Genomic DNA, 18,116 nt, shown 5'->3' on the forward strand with positions numbered 1-18,116 from the left:
ACTCAGCAGCAATCCAACATCCAAGTCGCAGATAGACTCCACTGGCAAGAACATGCGGGCTGCATGTGCAGCAACAAGTTCAGTGCATGGTTAGTTCAACCTAAAAGTCTGCTAGACCGTCCCCTGTCAAAGCTCTGGTCTTAATCAATGTGCTGTCAATCACACTTTGAAGCATTCTCATAATGTGAAGCATACGTATTGCCTTTCAGCATTAACTCGCTGTATTTCTCCTTTTTGTCAAACCCTAAAAACCAACTGAACCACTTTATGACCTCATTTAATGTAAAGACATGCAATGTACCCATAAAACAAATGCATTGAAAATTAGGCTTTGTCAATCCATATCAACATACCGTAGTAGCTGGGCTTCCAGGAGACGACAATAGTCTCAGATTTGGGGTTTAGCTCATTTACAAACTCAACCTTCACATCATTTGGTGCTTGGACATAGTGCTGACAGATTTTTGGGTCTTCTTCCCCTAGAAACTTAAAACATGGCCAGGGAATACAACCTGAGGAGAAGTAAGAACACATACATTGATATAAAGTCAAAATTTCATACATGGTATGATTTCTATTCAGCATTCATTATATATATGTCTGAATATGTAACATGAAAGAAATAGTATACTATAGGCCTATTCAAGCAAGACTATTATAGACTACAGAAGCTCTACTCACTAAAGTTAGCATGCAAGTACAAAAGCCAGTACAGTCCGATCCGGTTGGGGAGAGTTCTAGCCTGACCAGGCTCCTCTCCTTAACCGGTCTCTCTTAATTATGCTGTTATAGTTTTATACTGCCAGGTAACTTACTTTGACACACTGAGCTTTCTCTCCTCTTTCTTTCCATCTGTGTGCATCCATGTCCCAGAAATGCTCATTACTAACTTAACTCTGGAGAGCTTATTCCCCAAAGTCCTTATGCCCTGCTATGTCCTGTTACACCCCGCTACGCTTCGCAGTGCCCTGTTACATCCTGCCGGTCCACTGGATGGGGCGTGACTTCGGCTCTCTTGTTGTTAAATTCTCCCTAATTCTGGGTTGCATTACTGCTGAGACATGTCTGATTAGTAAGTGTTTGGTTCAGAAGCCTTCATCTGTGATTCTGACATTAGAAAGTGCTGCTTCGCTCCACTACAATCCAACATCAGCATACTGCTAACTTTTAAGTAGCCACATGCTACAGAATGTAATCTCAGCCAATGCTGGTAATTTCTCCCCAAAATCTGGTTACTTTCTATTCTAATTCTAAATTTGCTTTATAATAGTTGCCCTTTAAGACCTCAGTGATGACAACTCGTCACACCCTGACTGTGAGCTTCTGATGTTTGAATCCTCATTCAAAGTGCAACAAATGTGGCTTATTATGATGCTGTTAACTGTAGCTTCAGGATAAGGACATGCAGAATGACTTTGATTGCTGACAAAATATATTTGCGCAGTTAGGGTGTAAGGGCATTCAATGTTTTAACCAAGTTTCTTTGTGTAATTTCCCCCCAGATGTAGATATTTGTAGGTAGGCTGTGAGTTCCATTGTAGCCTGAATCAGACTTACTTCCAAACACATTGATGGATTTAAAACCCAGAGCCCTCTTGAGATCAGCTCTGGTTATTCTGCAGTATTCACATCCAGGTCCTCCCTGTCAAGGGGAAAGCACTTAAGTCAGACTTAGCACTTACATGTTGTACTGCATTTTTGCCAATGCTAATTGAATGTTTTTTGCACAACTTAGCAATTTCATGTCAGGTGAACAGCCTGAATAAATGTATGTCAATGACTTTTAAAATCAGTATAAACATGTTAGACTAGATTTATGGTCAACTATCAAACTGTCAAATTCCAGGAATGAGTAGATTTCTGGTTCTGCTGCCAAGAAAAAGGAGGATGGAATCAGAGGCAAGAATGTAAAAGAACACACTCTGCTTAAGTGGGAAATTACGAATAAATAGCAGAAAAAAAGAAATAAACAAAACCAATTGTTGTATAAAAAAAGCTAGAAATAAGATGGTAACAACATCATGTAATTGCGAGAGATGTGCAGTTTGTATTGTTGAATTTTGTTGCCATGGTTGAGTAAGTCCTGTCGCCATAAAACAATAAGGGTGTGTTCCTGAATGTTCTCTGTACAATGCCAAATGTGTAAATGTGGTTCCAATTCACAGAATCTGCTCCTGCTGGTTTTGTTTTTGAAACAAATGTTACCACACGTTACCTGAACTAGTTGAAACAATACAGCATTATGATTTATTATGATCAGGATGTGTAAGTCAAACTGCGGTTAAGAAAGTAAATATATATGGGGATCACTGACATATTGTCAACGAGCTCTGCAGCTTTAGCAACCATAATGGTAATAACATGTGGGGAAAATGAAAGATGAAGAAATACAGCCAAAGGCAAGAGAGACAATGAGAGGAGGGGAGGTGTGTGTTTGTGCATGTGCATGGTGTTTCAACAAAATATTAGATAAACGGTCAGGTTAGGTAATGGTGGTCAGAAAGTCTTTGTGGCCTAAAAACTTAATTATAGGCATCAGAGAACATAATTAGCGTTCTTAGCATGGGCGTCACAAATGGATGTCTATGACTGGCACGCTCACAATGTGGGTGGCTTTTCACCCACAGAATACATAGATGACTGCATATAAGGAGTCATTCGCACTCATCGAAAGTTAATCTAGTCGCATATGTGGAGTTTAAAAGGTGAAGGTATGATCCTCTTTTTTTTTTTTTTTTTGGTGATTTTGTAGTACTGAAAATAACAAAAAGTCAACATCTGCAAAGACTGTTGAATACAAATTGTTCTGTGGTTATACTTACACTGTCAATCTCTATAAACACATCTGTATATGATTGAATGAATTATGTGAGCGCAGGATCACAAGAAAATCCATCTTGTCAGGCTTCAAGTAATGCAATTTGGACCAATCAGATTCCGGAGAGGAGCTTTGGGAGTGTTTCAGGTGTGCGACGACGTCAACGGTTCGAAACAACAATGGCGGACGGGATTAACGGCTGGTTCATCAAATCACCAGCCAAGTATTTTTTGAAGGTGCCTGTGCTTTCAGTTTCAGCTTCTAGGGTTCTATGTAACAAGCCATATGGGGCAACGTCAGGTTAGGTAAAGTCCACGTCTAAAGTAAAAGAGGTGGAATGATCACCCGGATATATCCCTTGGCTACACCGGAACTCTAGAAATGATGATAATTAATAATTTGTTCAGAGATTGCAGAAGAGATGAAAGACGTGATACAAAAGAGAATAGTTGAAATGACAGTGTGCATCAGTCAATGGGGACTGACACTAACGTAAGTGTTTCAGCATGTTGACTGGTTAACCAACCTTCCTTTATCCATTTACTCTTTAGGAAAAACAAACTCTTGGCCAGAGGCTAAAACAAAAGTGCAAAGAGGCTCAACCCTGAGATTGTATCACCTCCTTACTTAGGTCACCTGTTGCAGCCAAAGTCTGTCACCCGGTCCTCACTTCATCTTCAAATAAGCATTCCCAAAACCAATCTTTTCAAATTGATGCTGCTTGCGACTGGAATGCTCTGGAAAAGATTCTCAAACTGGACAAACTAATTTCCATTTCATCCTTCAAAACCATCATATCATCCTTGTTCACATGACATACAGAATGCACTGGCTTCTCTACATATTTTCCAGCTAATTACTAAATGGTTTCTACCTCTCTTACTAACCCATGTATCTGTGCACTTATCTCATTATAAGTATTTATTATAACGAGATAAGTGCACAGAAACATGGTTTTGAATTTGAAATACTATATGTTTAGTATTTCAAATTGTATTTTATTTAATTTCTAAACTGTAAAATGTACTTCTGTATGTATTTTTTATTATTATCTAGCCTTCCTTCCCTTTCCCTAAATGCCACTTGCAGGCCACCATTGAAAATAAGAACCTGTTCTTAAAGGTCACGTGACATTTTGCCTTTGGGTGCAGAATTACAGCCACTAGAGCTAGTCCCACAATGAGCTTTACTTGTGCCATTGCTGTGTCTGTTGCCATTAAGGTGTGTGTGTGTGTGTGTGTGTGTGTGTGTGTGTGTGTGTGTGTGTGTGTGTGTGTGTGTGTGTGTGTGTGTGTGTGTGTGTGGCCTTGACCAACTGCCACTTTCTTTGTTTGAAAGCCATGTCGTCTCTCTTATGACCTCATAAGGGGTACGATTCCAGATTGGCCCATCTGAGCTTTTATTATTTTCAAAGGCAGAGCAGGATAATCGGGGCTCGGTTTACACCTATTGTAATTTCTAGCCGCTGGGGGACCATTCATTCAAACCTTTAATTAACCAGGACTAAAAAAAAAAACTCTTAGATATTAAAAATCTCTTTTACAAGAGTGGCCATAGGCAGGCTGGGGAAACTCATTGTTAAAAAACCTCATGATGTGAAGTTTTCGTGCCATGAGACCTTTAATGACCTATAAAAGGCCTAATAATAATAATAATTATAATATAAAACATCAAATTGCCTGGAGCTCCCTATTTGAGTTACATCTTTCTAATGGGAACCCCAGATTCCTGGAAACAATTTATATCCCAACGTGCCAAAAGTGCTTGGCTAGAGAGAGGAAACAATCTGAGGCAGGCGTTGTTGGAATTACAAGACATGCTTGATGGAAATGAACCATTTAAATACAATCATGTGTTTTGCACAATGCATAGGATGACAGCCAGTTATAATTTTAACACGCCAATAAGACCACAAATGAATCTGCCTGTACAGTTTCAGAAACGTGTTTTCCCATCGTGATTAGAACCAGTAGTTTATTTGAGGTCAGCTGTAATGCTTTAGAAGTTTGAAATAAAAACACTCCTGGATTAGAATCGCCAAAATGAAACCAGGAGATGAGTGTGTAGATACAATGTGTATAGCTGCAACAGAAGACAAACCTGCTCATATGTCAACATGTTAACACGAAAAACGCACACAAGGAAGAACATGTATGACTACACAATGTCTTTACTGTACCTGTCGTATACAGTCCAGACTGCAGTCCTGAGGAGTTATGGCAGCAGCAGGGGCATCATCCTGAGCCCGGAGGGGCTGACCAAGACCAAGGAGCCAGTACAAAACAAGAGCTGCCTTCCACATGCTGCTACAGCCACCATGGCATGGGCCAATTGTAAGCACCAGACCTTAAACCTCTCCCGCTAATAAACATACACGCACGCACTCACAGAAGAAGCCACCCTTCGGTGTAAAAAGTAAGATCTAATGTTAAACAATTCCTCAATGGTGTGTGAGAGTCGGTGACAAAAACCCAGGAGGAGGGAGAAAGTGGATAAGGGGAGTGGTGTCTTTAGGCTACGAGTGAAGGTGCAGCTTGCTAGCACACAGTACATGTTTTAACAGTCAAGCTGCCAGACTAGTTCATTTCGGGCTGTAGGAGACAGAGGCGCAGAGCAGGTTTGGCTCTTGGTTTGTTCTCAGCAGCCAGAGCCAATCAAACCACATTCACCTACAGCACAAACACACATAGGAATGACAAACATCTTTTTCACCAGACGTAAAAGGGCATCCAAGTGTTATTGCCAAAAGAATCTTACGACCAATCAGTCATAGCCAGGTTCACTTTATCACGCATAGATGCATGAACATGTTTATGGGCTATACACATATGGGATGTGGGGGGTTGTTTTCACAGGAAACATTGCATTCAAATACATTTGGGGAACCTAGAATTTTGAGTAGCAAGTAAAATTACAAATCGAAAGTTTATGAAGGCATTGTTGAAATATACAGTATATAATACGGGTAAAATAAAACAGAAACTAACAACAAAAAACTTTGCATCGAGGATTTCAGAGACTGGAGAAGACAGGTTTCACCGGATCTGAAAAACAAAAAACACAATACAAAGGATCATTCACATCATGTCCAAACTTAATAATAAATCAAACTATTTGATTAACCCTTGAATAACTTTCACAGTCCGGTGTCCTACCCTGGAAATCCAGAGCACAATTTGAATTTGCTCAGCGAGTTACTCTGGCGTTGCGTAATGCTGCTCATTAACTATACCCTTGTAGCCGAGCTGCACCAATCACATTGGTGTATCTGATACAGGCGGGCCAGAGGCCATCTAAATGGATGACGACAGCCGCGGCGACGTCAAAGTTATTAGTAAATATGGCAAGATGGCTACGGATGAACAATTTGTTTGAATTGACGTTCCAGCTACAATGAACGAGTTGGACTTGTATTTTTTTTTTATCTAAAAGAGGAACAGAAGACGGTGCTCGAACTGTTCCTTTGCAAGAAGGAGGTTTTTGCCGTTTTACTGACCAGATACTGCAAAGGTATAATCTAAGCGTACATTAAAAGACGCTGTACAGTTTTGGTTACAAACAGACAAGGTTACATGACACACAAAAAGAAAAGGAAACACATAGGTTTATGGACAAGCACAGGCAAAGCAGTGGAGGTGGGCAATAAAAATGAGGGAAAAACTGCAAAAATCTGTTAACAGGACAAAGCAAGTTCGAAGAGGTGAGTCTTAATGGCCTGTTTGAAGGGGAGGGCGTTCCGGAGGGTGGGTGCAGCAGCTAAAAAGACTGTCTCTGTGATACTACAAACATTCTTCATCACCAGCTATAAACAATCAAATGTACGTGCCAGGCACCTGGATGGACAAGTGGTACGATGTAACGAGCCCGTGCAAGAAAAAGTTGGCTGCTGGGGAGGTTTCTCTACACCGACCAATCAAACAGACAGAGTGGTAATGTACTGCACACACGGAGCTGTGTATCCAGTTTCCCAGAGGGCATCATTGAAGTTCATATTTTTAATACTTTGATATCGTTGCAACATCAGCACAGCTTTGATATTGTAGATTTATTTCAGCGCAGCAACGCTAGCCACATTTTCCTGAAAATATGTCCAACATTACAAAAACATTTCATCAGGCTGAAACGTGCGATCTCTGACAACTTGGTTTTTTCTCCTCTTGGTCTGGCGCTCGAGCTTTCAAAGCTTGTCTGGCTTGTCACTGAGGTCATAAAATCGCCCAGAGCGGTTAAATTCCAGAAAACTCAAAATAACTGTTGAAGCCTGTTGGAGGAGCCTCTCCACAGCAAGTCCAGTTGCTGTTGACTTGCTACTTAATAGGGCTGCACGATATGAGGAAAATATCTCATGGCGATTGTTTTCACTGGTATTGCGATTTGATTCCCCTGCCATTTGGATGTTGCACGTGTTTATATTGCAATTTCAATAAAATTGCGATTAATTGTGCAGCCCAACTATTAAATATGCACACAATATTGTCGGTCTCCGAAAAATGGGTTATTGATTTACTATTAAAATCTTTGACTTGTTTGAACAGATTTAACCGTCCTGTTGTCATCGGATCAAGTGTGGGTTTCTTTCAACTAAATTGCCCAAAAATAACATGGATGGTTCAACACAACGCTCTTCGCCATTAAAATGTTTTAAAAAACGTCAAAGGATGTTGACTCAAATGACATAAAAGTGACAAATCCCCCAAAAACACTTAATAAAACCCCCACTAAAACCTAGAAAACAACAGAATAAAGCTTTGAAAAAAGGTGTCAAACAAGACACCAACAATGTTTTAAAAAGCAACAAAAACACTGTCAAAAATATTGAGAAAAGCAGAGAAATGGGTCTGATAAAGGTGTTGATTTTCAGTTTCGACCCGGTAGGACAACACAAGGGTTAAGATTAAATGACAAGATTAGACAGAAGATTAGAAGTTGAATGATGGGGGAACTGGGTGAAGCATGCTGACATTTGGCAGAAAGACTCACCGTATATTTGTCCCATTTCTTCTCAGGATCGTACGGCTCCCAGCGACTAGCCGGGAAGATGTGCTTGTTCTTCTCATACCAGCTCCTCAGCACCACTTTACCTGCATGGGACTTTAGGCAAAATAGCACAACTGGGTTAACTTTAACATGGCTTTTAAATGCTGTTCCCACCCAAAGAAAAGTAACAGGATAGATGTGCTTGCTTTTCAAGTTGTTCCAAGATAACCAAGGAGTTATCTAAAATGTGGATGATGTCTAATGGCGGGGTAAGATTGGCTATGTGATTCATTTTGATCAATATCAACTGTCAGTTAATCAAAATTAAGCTGGACATAGGGTATGATGCAGCAAAAAGATGACTTTGGATGGAAAATGCAATTTGATTGTATTCTCTTCTAAGGAGGTCTAAAGTAACATGAGTGATAAACGATCACTGTATCACTTATATGACAAGTGATAAAGAAATTAAAGGGGTGGTTCAGAACATACAGACATAAGACCTTATTTCCAAGTCAGCCAGTGTGTTTTTTTTAATCAGTGGAGAGGGTAGTAACATTATTCTTTCAACAGACATTGACATGGATAGCCTGGCATTAGAATTCCTTTGCTTTTGGTGAACTGCGGAGAGGGTAAGACTGTTTTTAATGGCAGGCTAGCTGATACTGTTGACTTGCGCTAGTTAAGCGAGAAACTAGCAATATGTCAAATAGTGTTCCATTAAGGTTGACACTGGTTCAGATTAAATCAAGAATTCTGTTAATTTCCTCTAACAGACTCTTGTTTTTGCTATAAAATAAAATTGTCACCTCATCTTTTTCAACAGTGGCGTCGTTCACCAGACGAATATCATCGTGGACGTCAAAGCTGAAAAGAGGACCTGTTAAAAAGAAATATATAGTAGAGTGAAAAGGCAGGAAACACAACTTCATATTGTTCCATTAAAGAAACACATACTAAGGGTTAAATGAGTTTATCTTCTTTCAAAATGTAATATGTAAAAGCAACTGAAGGTGTTGTAAAGGAACAGCCTGACAACTGTTCTCCACCTACCAGATTTGCCTCTGGCTTTGGTCACAATGAAGTCGTAAAAACTGTGGTGCTGAATGAGAAAAAAACACAAAGAAGTGAAAAAGTGCCATAGCTGATGGAAGAGCACAGCGTCTCTGGAAGACGTCCTGGCTGGAGGTACATGAGGAACATTTCTAATTGCGATTAGAATATTCAACTGATCCTGCAATTGTGATTTGATTTACAATATTGGAGAGAATGATCCTTGTTTTACTCATTACTCTCATTTTTATTAAAAATATTAAAATGGAAATGATCAGTGTGATTTTTGCTAGGATCTGTACCGAAAAAATTATTTTTTTAAGACAATGTTTTGGGGTGGTCTTCCCTTTATTTGATAGTGACAGTGGATGGACAGGAAAAGGAGAGAGAGAGAGAGAGAGAGAGAGAGAGAGAGAGAGAGAGAGAGAATGAGACGCAGCAAAGGGCCACAGCTCAGATTCCCCTACATTGGGCGCACGCTCTACTGGTTGAGCTAGAGGTCGCCACACAAAGATTGTTTTCTAGGATTTATGGATTTGTGTCTCTGCGGTGCCACACTGTTTAATTCAGAATGGTTTAACACATATTTTGCCTGTAACAAATATTGCACCCCCTGCGATTTGGATATTGCACTAGTCCATATTGTGATATTGGAGAGGAGAGAGACTCCTGTGATCTGCTAGGCCATCCTCAGGATGTTGCAGGGTCTTCTGTTCTGATGCTTTGCAGTTTCAATACCATGCAGTGATGCAGCTGGTCAGGCCGCGTTCCACAGTGTCTCTGTAGAAGGTGCTTAGGATGGGTGGCGGTAGACTGGCTCTCTTCAGTCTCTGCAGGAAGTGGTCGAGCTAACAGGGATTACTTCTGGCCTTAAGCTAAATCACTCGTAACTTTGCGTTCTAAAAATGTGTCTAGCTGGCAATATGGAAGCCGGAGCTGGGAACGTCACGTCACACTTGAGTTCTTGTCACTAAGGGCACGTTCGGACCAGAAAAGTGATCTGGCGTTTCACTGCAGGAGTGTTACTTCAATTGTGTGACGCTCTTTTATGTTCTTTAAACCCTCACTGTAGCATAAGTAGCTTCATATTTCATAGGATTAAGTCAGATCTTTTGTAGTTCGCAACACTTCCGACGGCTCTTGAAGGCAGCTACGTTTCACACAGTCCATTAATCCACAGTGGATTAATGAAATATAGAGTCTAACAGTGCAAGCCGAGACCGATTCTTGGAGTGTGAAGAAAGACACAGGTGTGAGATCTGCGGTAGCACGAGCATGTTAAATCAGTTGCAGCAAACTAAATCAAGACTAAGTACAGTAACAGCGTCCCACGTGTGGTTTTCGTGACCGTGTCAGTACTTACATGAGGGATAATCAGATCCTCTTTGATGTACATCAGCTGCTCTACTCCGGCAGACCTGCACAGAGAAAGATTCAGTCCCAAAAATATATTTAAACGGAAGAAGAATTTTTTACATGCATCGAAAATGGAAGAGGGAAAACTAATTTCATAACTGGTGCAGAAGGTTAAGGGGTAGTGTATGTTTGGTTGAGACCCCTCTGGTCTTCAACGTCTCACCTTAGCTCACTGAAGTCCTTTCGGAGGACCTCCAGGGCCCTCTGCAGAAAGTTCTGGATGGTATTTCCCTTCTTCATCTGCAGGCCAAACACACACGATAACATTATGAAAACATGAAGAGAAGGAGCACTGTGTTGAGCATATTGTTTGTCCAAGGGAACAATGGAAACATGTCCTGATATTTCCACATAAATACCCCGTGTTATCAGTGATGGGTTTGCATCAAGTTCAGCCTAACGCGCTTTACCTTGACAGTTTTACGATGCCCGGAGCCATCCCAGTAGCTGAATGTAATCTCAATCTCCTCACCTGAAGACAAAGACACACATCATTATTATGGATGAGAGTTAAGTGTGGGTGCACATGGATGTTTGTATGTATAGCAAGGAAAAAAGTGTGGAATTCATAGGTCTAAAAATGGGACATTGCGGACCGCATGTCCGCTTGTTCTTAGAGCTAAAACAAAACTAAATTTAAGTAATAACAAAAGATGTTTGTGTGTGCAAGTAACGCTCACTCTTTATCTTCTCCTGTTTGAGCTCCCATTCCTGCCTGAGTTCCTCTCTGAGGCGATTCTCCTCCTCCTGAACACAAGAAGCAGGAAAAAAGAAAAAAATCAATGTAGTGTCAAAGTAAAGATCAGAACATTACAGACTAGAATAATAAGAAAACTAGAATGTATGCCTTGCTTTTGTACACCTTTCCCAAACCAGTCAGGTTGCAGTTTACATCCATATCTGTCCAGACAATCATATATGTTGTAATGACTTAGAAGCAATTCAATGAAAGCTATTCATTTTACGGCAAAATGTGGATGCTTTACACACATCTTCAACCCGGCTCACAGGTAATGTATAAAATCACCAAAGATTCAAAATGGGCACCCAAATATAAGTGTAACAAGTTTAGTATCCAAACAAGTGTGAAATATGGCCGCAACCTCTCCTTCTGTTCCTGCGTTACGGAGTTGACTAACGGCCAAAAGAGTGTTCTGAAGAACATGATGTTGTAACAGTGAAGTCAAACTTTGAATTTAAATTACCAGTCCAAAGTTTGGACACGCTTTCTTATTGACTTGAATGGAAAACCGTGTCCAAACCTTTGTCATCATTTTCTCCCATCAGACATTTTTGTGAAACGTTGTCATAATTAGTGTATGAATTCTTGAGATGAGATAGCTGCAATTATTCAGAAGCCTGTTTTGTCAAGAATTGTGAAAGTATATCTGGTCAGTGTTTTGCCATTGAGAACAAGTTGGCTAACGCTAGCAGTATCTAGTTACTGCATATTTACGACTCCCAACAAAGATGGGAGATAATTTGAGATGTCTCACTCTGTAGCTAATACAGAGACCTGAACACACGAGGTGAAAAGAGGAGCTGCAGCAATATGCAGTACGACAAAAATATATGGTGTTTTTGGAAAATGAAACCATGTAAACCTGTTCTGGTAGAACCTCAAAATACATTAGGAACCCCAAATGAGCATAATATGTGCGCTTTAAATATCAACTGAATATTCCGAAGACTTGCAACAATCGTATGTCTTCACACATCAAAGGAATGACAATCAGGATGTCTTTTTCCTGAAAAAAGGATTCACCTCACCTCTCGGTCTCGATCAGGAAGGAAGCTTGTGTCCACGTCTGGATTTTTCCCCAGTTTCTTCTTTTTAGCACAGTCTATAAGAAAAAAAAGGAAAAAAAACATCCTAATTAACATTTTATATCTTTTAGCCAGAGCAAACTCCAGTGCTAACATAGGTCTGGCTATGTGAGACTACTACTGAACCTACGGCTTGGATCACATCAGGGGGTACAGTCGGGATACAGCCGATTATTTTATTATTTACTTTGTGCTTTAACATTCTTTCATCATTACTCACAATCCTGTTCTTCCTCTTCAGTTTCCTCATCCTCTTCTTCTTCTCCCTCGTCTTCCGGATTAAACGATAAACTGGCTATTTTCCTCTTCTGTTCCTCCTTTCTCTTCTTCTCTTTCTGCTTCTCAAGCTTTCTGCAAACACAAAAGCATAAATAATGTACAAGCGATGTCAAAAGAGGGACGCACCACAGAGAGGAGTGATGGCCATCCAATCATCATTGATTTTCTGCTTTTTCTGACCTTTTAAATGAGATTTCAAAGACAGTACATATGTCATTAGCAGCCAAGCTGAACGAGAGCCCAGAAACGTTTTACTGTTGCCACCTGGTGGAAGGCCGCCTCCCTCATCTGGGGACTGGTCTGCCTGTTGTGATAAGTTGAGTTGGACACCACCCAGAGTTTTTCATTTTTAGCTTTGATCTTCTAGGCAACCAATCTTTAAACAAACCTTTAAGACAAATCTGGTTTCCTTCAGGCTTGATAGTAATTAATGAATCAATCCTGTGCCAACTACAGTGGATGAAGTTGGTTTGAAAGCAATAGAGCAGAACTTTTTTAGATTAATGAACGTCCGTTACATTCAAGCCATTTCCAAAGGAGTTGATACCAAGCTAATTAAGATTTGATACCAAGCTAATTAAGATTTAATTGGCTCCACACAACTCCCTCTGTATTTCTCAGTACGGCTATGTTCAGGAGATTGCACAGAAAGTTGAGGGAAGATAATTAACTCTTCTAAAGAGTCCCTCATGTCTTTTTAATCATCTGTGTCCTACTAGCAACTGTGCGGAGGGTGTCATGTGGATGCGCAGACAGTTTTGTTGTCGTTACATAGAATTCCTCAAGGGGGCAACAGAAACAACGCACTATAGCTTTAAATCACTCGCAAGAACTCATAGCACTAGTTCATTATCCAAATCGCGGGGGGCAGGCGCATTATTTGTTAATGGCAAAATATGTGTTAGAACACTCTGAATTAAGTTCTGTGGTGCTACAAAGACTTCCCAGTCTATAAATGATATCCTATAGACTAAAGAACATTTTACTTGTTTTGTACAGATCCTCACAAAAATCACACTATAATCCTTTAATTTTTTTTCAATGAAAATCAAAAAATGAAGACAAAGGATCATTCCCTCCAACATCGAGAATCATATTGCAATCGCAACGTTAGTCAAAGCAATCATATTACATAAACATACATATACATATTTTGCAGCCATAGCCCATGTTACTGTATTGGGTGAACATTTAACTTCATTTAATACTGTATGTGCTGTTTTCTTTTGCAAAGTGCAAAATATCACCAAGATGACTGTGATTGGTTTTAGCAATGCAAACATGCCCCGATCAGTTCTTCTCCTATCCAGGAGTGTGTGCTCCTGTTGCCAGACCTTCCTCCACCGCGCTGATAGGTCTGGCAATGCGAGACTAGCTGAGTGATATGGCCTGGCTTACAGTCGGCGCCTCATTTCATCCCAAAAGTTTATTGGGTGCGGTTGAGGTCAGGGCTTTGTAAAGGCCAGTAAAGTTTCTTCGTCCAAAACTGTTGAAACTAATTCTTTAAGGGTCCAACTGGCTCAAAGTAGGAAGCAGAAAATCAGAGGTTCCCACACATTTTGCCAAAAACAAATACTTGTGACCATACAGGTTTTGTTCTTAATGGGAGTATGACTGTGAGCACAAATGATCACAATATGATACTTTTGTTCTTGGAATGTTACATTTGAATAATTATAGAGGCCTGAAGAGGTGGTATTTCACACACAAAAAAAGCAAAAAGTACAGAAAATAAATTAAAACCTTGAAAAACCATGGTGCGTGTCAACCCGTGGTTTGGAACCACTGGTCATAAATATAACTGAGGGTTGACTTCTCTTAAAGGGCCCAGCTCAAACCATTTAAAAAAGCCCCAGACCGAAAGGACACAAAAGGACATTCCTGTTCACGTTTATGAGATAATCTGCAAGATCTGTCTTCTAAATCTTTTAGATTTAGTAGCTTTTGTTTTTTGCCTAAAACGTTTGTTTTGTGGGGAGCAACATTTAATAATAGTTTGCCTCTGCTACAATACATCAATTAACAGTTGAGCAACTGACCAATGCAGAGCAGGGATGTGCATCTCCGGTCTAAGGCCGATGCGATACATATCTGCGCAGTAACTAGCGATGTGACACGATCCAATTCCCCGCTTATTGTGATGCGTGTGTGTGATTTGACACGATTTTATTCAATAAAATGCAATTAAATGCGATACAATTGAATTTGACGCAATGCCAAAGAATACGAAGACCTTCTATGGTACAGAGCTTTTTTTTCTTTTCTTTTTAGAGCAAACAACAAATTGTGTTGGTCAGCAGCCTGTGTGTGTCTGTAGTGTTCTGAGAGTTGGTGCTGGGTGACATAAGTTACAGCGGGAAGAGTAGAGAAAAGAAATGGCAAACAACGTACAGGTAAAGGGAGGCTTTTGATAATTTGTAGGAATTTGGTGGAATGTGTAGCTTGTCCTCCTGCATGTTAATCTCTAATGTGAAAGGCAGCTGGACAAACACTTATATGTCGGCGTGCTGATGCAAATCTGTGAGTCTTTCCATCCCTAGTGCAAAGCCATGTGCTCTCTATAATCATCCAAAGCTAATGTGTGTAGGTAGGTAAGGGACAGTGATGACACTCACAACTGGAGTTCCTTGGACTGCTCCTTCTTGGCCAGCTGTTTCTCTCTCTCCTTCACCAGCGCCTCCTGCTTGGCCTTCATATCATTCAGTGTTACCAGACCTGATCAAGACATACCCACAAACAGGTCAAACAACGATCACATGGATAATTTCTCTCAAAAATGTTGAAAACAAGCCACTTTGCTGTAATGCAAAATTAGCTTGTTTAAGATTTTCAAAAACTATAACTGCAGGTGAGCTCAGCTGTAATCTTTTGGGTCATATTTGCACACTGGTCCCGGCAGGTGATAGGTTACTGTCACTAGAGATGTTTCAATCGCCTCCGATACAGCCTAAAATGCTGGTATCGGTAAGGATTGGAGTTTATGTGTCTGTTCCTTTGTTTGCCTTGTTTGTGAAATTATACATATAAAACAGGCTTCAATAAAAATATCTCTTAAAAAAATAAATAATAATAGTTCTGTGACATTCACTGTTTGTTTGTGTTCATGTTTCCCAAAGAGTTTAACCGGAGCCTGACCAACAACAAAGATAGAAATATCACATCCATACAGGGATAGTAGTATACAGCTGTTAAAACATAACAAAATATATGACACACGGGTATCGGATCAGTACTCGGTATCGGCCTATACGCAAGTTTAAATGTCGGCATCGGGAAGCAAAAAGTAGCTCAGTCTGTAGGGAGTTGAGTTGAGTTGGGAACCAGAGGGATGCTGGTTCAAGTCCCTGTATGGACCAAACTATGAAGTGTGGCTTGGTAGCTGGAGAGATGCCAGATCATGTTCTGAGCACTGCCAGGTGCTCTTGAGCAAGGCACGTACCCCCCAACCAGTTGGCAGTGTGTGTGTGTATTTCAGGCCTGTGTGTAGTGATTGCTAACAGAAACAGAATGTAAATTGTAATTTTCCCTCTGGGGATCAATAAACAGTATTAATTATTACTTAAGTGTCACAGGAGGGTGTATGTGCAACAAAAACGATTCTTACCAACTGTGCTGGACTTTAGCTCTGCCTCCACAGCATCATAGTGAGCTGAGAATTTCTTATCAATGTTGGACTTGACCATGTTGTCCTGCGAGAGCAAATAGACACACACAGCAAAGACCAGACGTACAGTTGGGTTAGGTTATCCTGCCATTTCTTTAAAGCATTTAAAAAGGTACAGAATGCTAGGCTTTACAACACAAACAGGTTAACATTCTGTCATTACGTAAAGGCGCCTTCACTGACCCCGCAGCAGGACGCTCGCCTCGCACTCAGGGCTCTACGTACTAAAATGACTAATTATTTTGAAGAACAGACTAATTTAGCTCACAGTACTACCTGATAAACACGTTATAATTTACAGTAAAACAAGTTACAAACCTCTGCAATCTTCTGCTTTAGCTGTTCAAGATGTTCTCTTTCTTTTTCTCGTTTTTTCATCAGCTGCATGGCTCTCCCAGCCTCACTGGCAGCTCCTTTGTACTGCGCCATGTTGCTTTCTTTGTTTCCGACGCTCGCGTATGAGAAGTTTTAAGACACAAATAACAAAACGAGGCGTAAAATTGTGAAATTAAACCCAGAATTTTCCAGAACTGTGAAAGTAGACACTGGTAGACTCATAGACCTCCTTGCACACCACAACAACAAAAATGGCGAAGACGCAGTGCATGCTGGGTAGACAGGATGTGATGACTTCAAATATCCCAGGAAGCTTCGGGATCATGTCTTCAGACAGAAACGAAAGAACGTAAATACTGGCACATGTTACAGTGTAGGCCTATTGATGTAAAAAGAAGAAAACATATTTTATTTATTTAAATAACCAATGCAAATTTAACGTGAAAATAAATCAATTTATTGTATTAATGTTGCAGCCATAAATGGTTGCAACTATTTTTTCGGAATTAATTGATAATCTTTTTTACAATTCAAAGATTCATGGCGGTCTATACAACGTTAGAAAATGATGCAAAAAAACTGCTTTCTCAGATATAATTGTTTAAAGAAATGTAGCAAACCCTCAAACTGAGAAGATGGAAACTGCAAAACTATGAAACGTTTTGCTTTATTAATAAATAAATTAGTAAAGATTAACCAGAATTGTACGTTATTGATTCATTTTCTACTGATTAAGTAAAAAATATCACTCTCAGTATTGATTAATTGATTGATTAGGTCAACTTTATTTCTGACTGATCTCTTTGTGCAAACAACACAAAACAAAAATGCTTAAGGGTTTTTGACATTTATTTTATTAATAGCTTGATACAATTGAATCAGTATTATTTTTTAATAAGCATAATAATAATACGTTGTATATGAATTGGCTTTAAATGTAGAAAACATATCAAATAGCATTGACATACAATCTTGCAGAACCATGCCATTTAGAACAAAACAAAAAAGACATCAAATGAAAATGAAGTTATTTAACTCTCTCCCTCCCTCCCTCCCTCTCTAACTCACTCAATTACTCACTCACTCGCTTACTCACTCACTCACTCTGTCATGTCTCAAATTCATACAGTCTCTTTGTCTTTCATTTGGTGCCAGTCCTTGTTTGACAGTGAAATAGCGACTTGACTGCAGCAGAGAGCAAGAGACATACAGAAAGGAGAGATAAAAGCATTCACAGTACACATACACAAGGAGCGCAGGCATGGAAGGAAGGTGTTGCTCAGCTGTATGCAAGGCACCACAAACCTGTAGGAAGGGGGGGAAATAATTTCAATGATTGTGTAGAAAAACTCTCTCTCTGACAGAATGAACGAGGAGAAAAGACAGAACGATTTATTACGTGAGTAAAATGTGTCATTTTAGGAGTGTAAATCAAAGTGAAGCCCTTGTCGCCCTTGATTAGGTAAGGAGTAGAGAACTTATGTGGAATGCTGTTTTTGAAGTTTCAGTTGAGTGTGTGTGAGCACTAATATAGCGGATTGATACCTTTTCTGAGTTACTTTTCTAGTGCAGTGTGAGTTCAAAACATGGCTGGTTGGAACAGGCTGATTGCTTGGCCTCCAGTATTCCATTTTTTTTTTCCAGAACCATTGTACCCTAAAATTACTTCCAGAAGGCCTCTAAATTACTTAATTTGCAACCCAGCTGTGTACCACTGACATAATGTGCACTTCTACTACATTTACC

General features: G+C 39.9%; 3 protein-coding genes and 1 long non-coding RNA gene across 6 annotated transcripts in view; 1 reads left to right on the top strand and 3 right to left on the bottom strand.

Moving 5' to 3' along the window:
• Positions 1 to 5,328, bottom strand: part of si:ch211-207e14.4 (interleukin-17 receptor D) — a 10,206-nt gene extending 4,878 nt beyond the window's left edge. For all 3 annotated transcript variants that reach the window (XM_034875930.1, XM_034875929.1, XM_034875928.1), the window contains exons 1-3: positions 4,998 to 5,328; positions 1,558 to 1,642; positions 354 to 512 (exon numbers count right to left, since the gene is read on the bottom strand). In XM_034875930.1, the coding sequence (XP_034731821.1) occupies positions 354 to 512; positions 1,558 to 1,642; positions 4,998 to 5,120 (367 nt within the window). In that variant the 5' untranslated portion in view covers positions 5,121 to 5,328. The remainder of the gene's footprint in view (positions 1 to 353; positions 513 to 1,557; positions 1,643 to 4,997) is intronic.
• Positions 1 to 11,228, top strand: part of LOC117947251 — a 25,185-nt gene extending 13,957 nt beyond the window's left edge. Inside the window, exons 2-4 of the long non-coding RNA XR_004657194.1 lie at positions 3,765 to 3,771; positions 3,978 to 3,989; positions 11,217 to 11,228. This is a non-coding gene — a long non-coding RNA (uncharacterized LOC117947251). The remainder of the gene's footprint in view (positions 1 to 3,764; positions 3,772 to 3,977; positions 3,990 to 11,216) is intronic.
• fam50a (family with sequence similarity 50 member A) lies at positions 5,586 to 16,637 on the bottom strand. Its single transcript, XM_034875946.1, has 13 exons — positions 16,353 to 16,637; positions 15,975 to 16,059; positions 14,986 to 15,085; positions 12,312 to 12,442; positions 12,035 to 12,108; positions 10,945 to 11,011; positions 10,675 to 10,736; positions 10,428 to 10,504; positions 10,212 to 10,266; positions 8,849 to 8,897; positions 8,605 to 8,675; positions 7,799 to 7,909; positions 5,586 to 5,862 (listed from the first exon to the last, which is right to left on the bottom strand). The coding sequence occupies exons 1-13, from the start codon at positions 16,461 to 16,463 to the stop codon at positions 5,854 to 5,856; spliced, it is 1,002 nt and encodes a 333-aa protein (XP_034731837.1). The 5' UTR covers positions 16,464 to 16,637; the 3' UTR covers positions 5,586 to 5,853.
• A 606-nt stretch (positions 16,638 to 17,243) lies between these two features.
• The window catches only part of zgc:158296 (uncharacterized protein LOC791212 homolog), a 2,896-nt gene continuing 2,023 nt past the window's right edge, over positions 17,244 to 18,116 (bottom strand). The window contains exon 4 of the mRNA XM_034875953.1: positions 17,244 to 17,675. Within this exon, the coding sequence (XP_034731844.1) occupies positions 17,492 to 17,675 (184 nt within the window). The 3' untranslated portion in view covers positions 17,244 to 17,491. The remainder of the gene's footprint in view (positions 17,676 to 18,116) is intronic.

Source organism: Etheostoma cragini, chromosome 7, assembly GCF_013103735.1.
Source record: "Etheostoma cragini isolate CJK2018 chromosome 7, CSU_Ecrag_1.0, whole genome shotgun sequence".
Taxonomy (NCBI): domain Eukaryota; kingdom Metazoa; phylum Chordata; class Actinopteri; order Perciformes; family Percidae; genus Etheostoma; species Etheostoma cragini.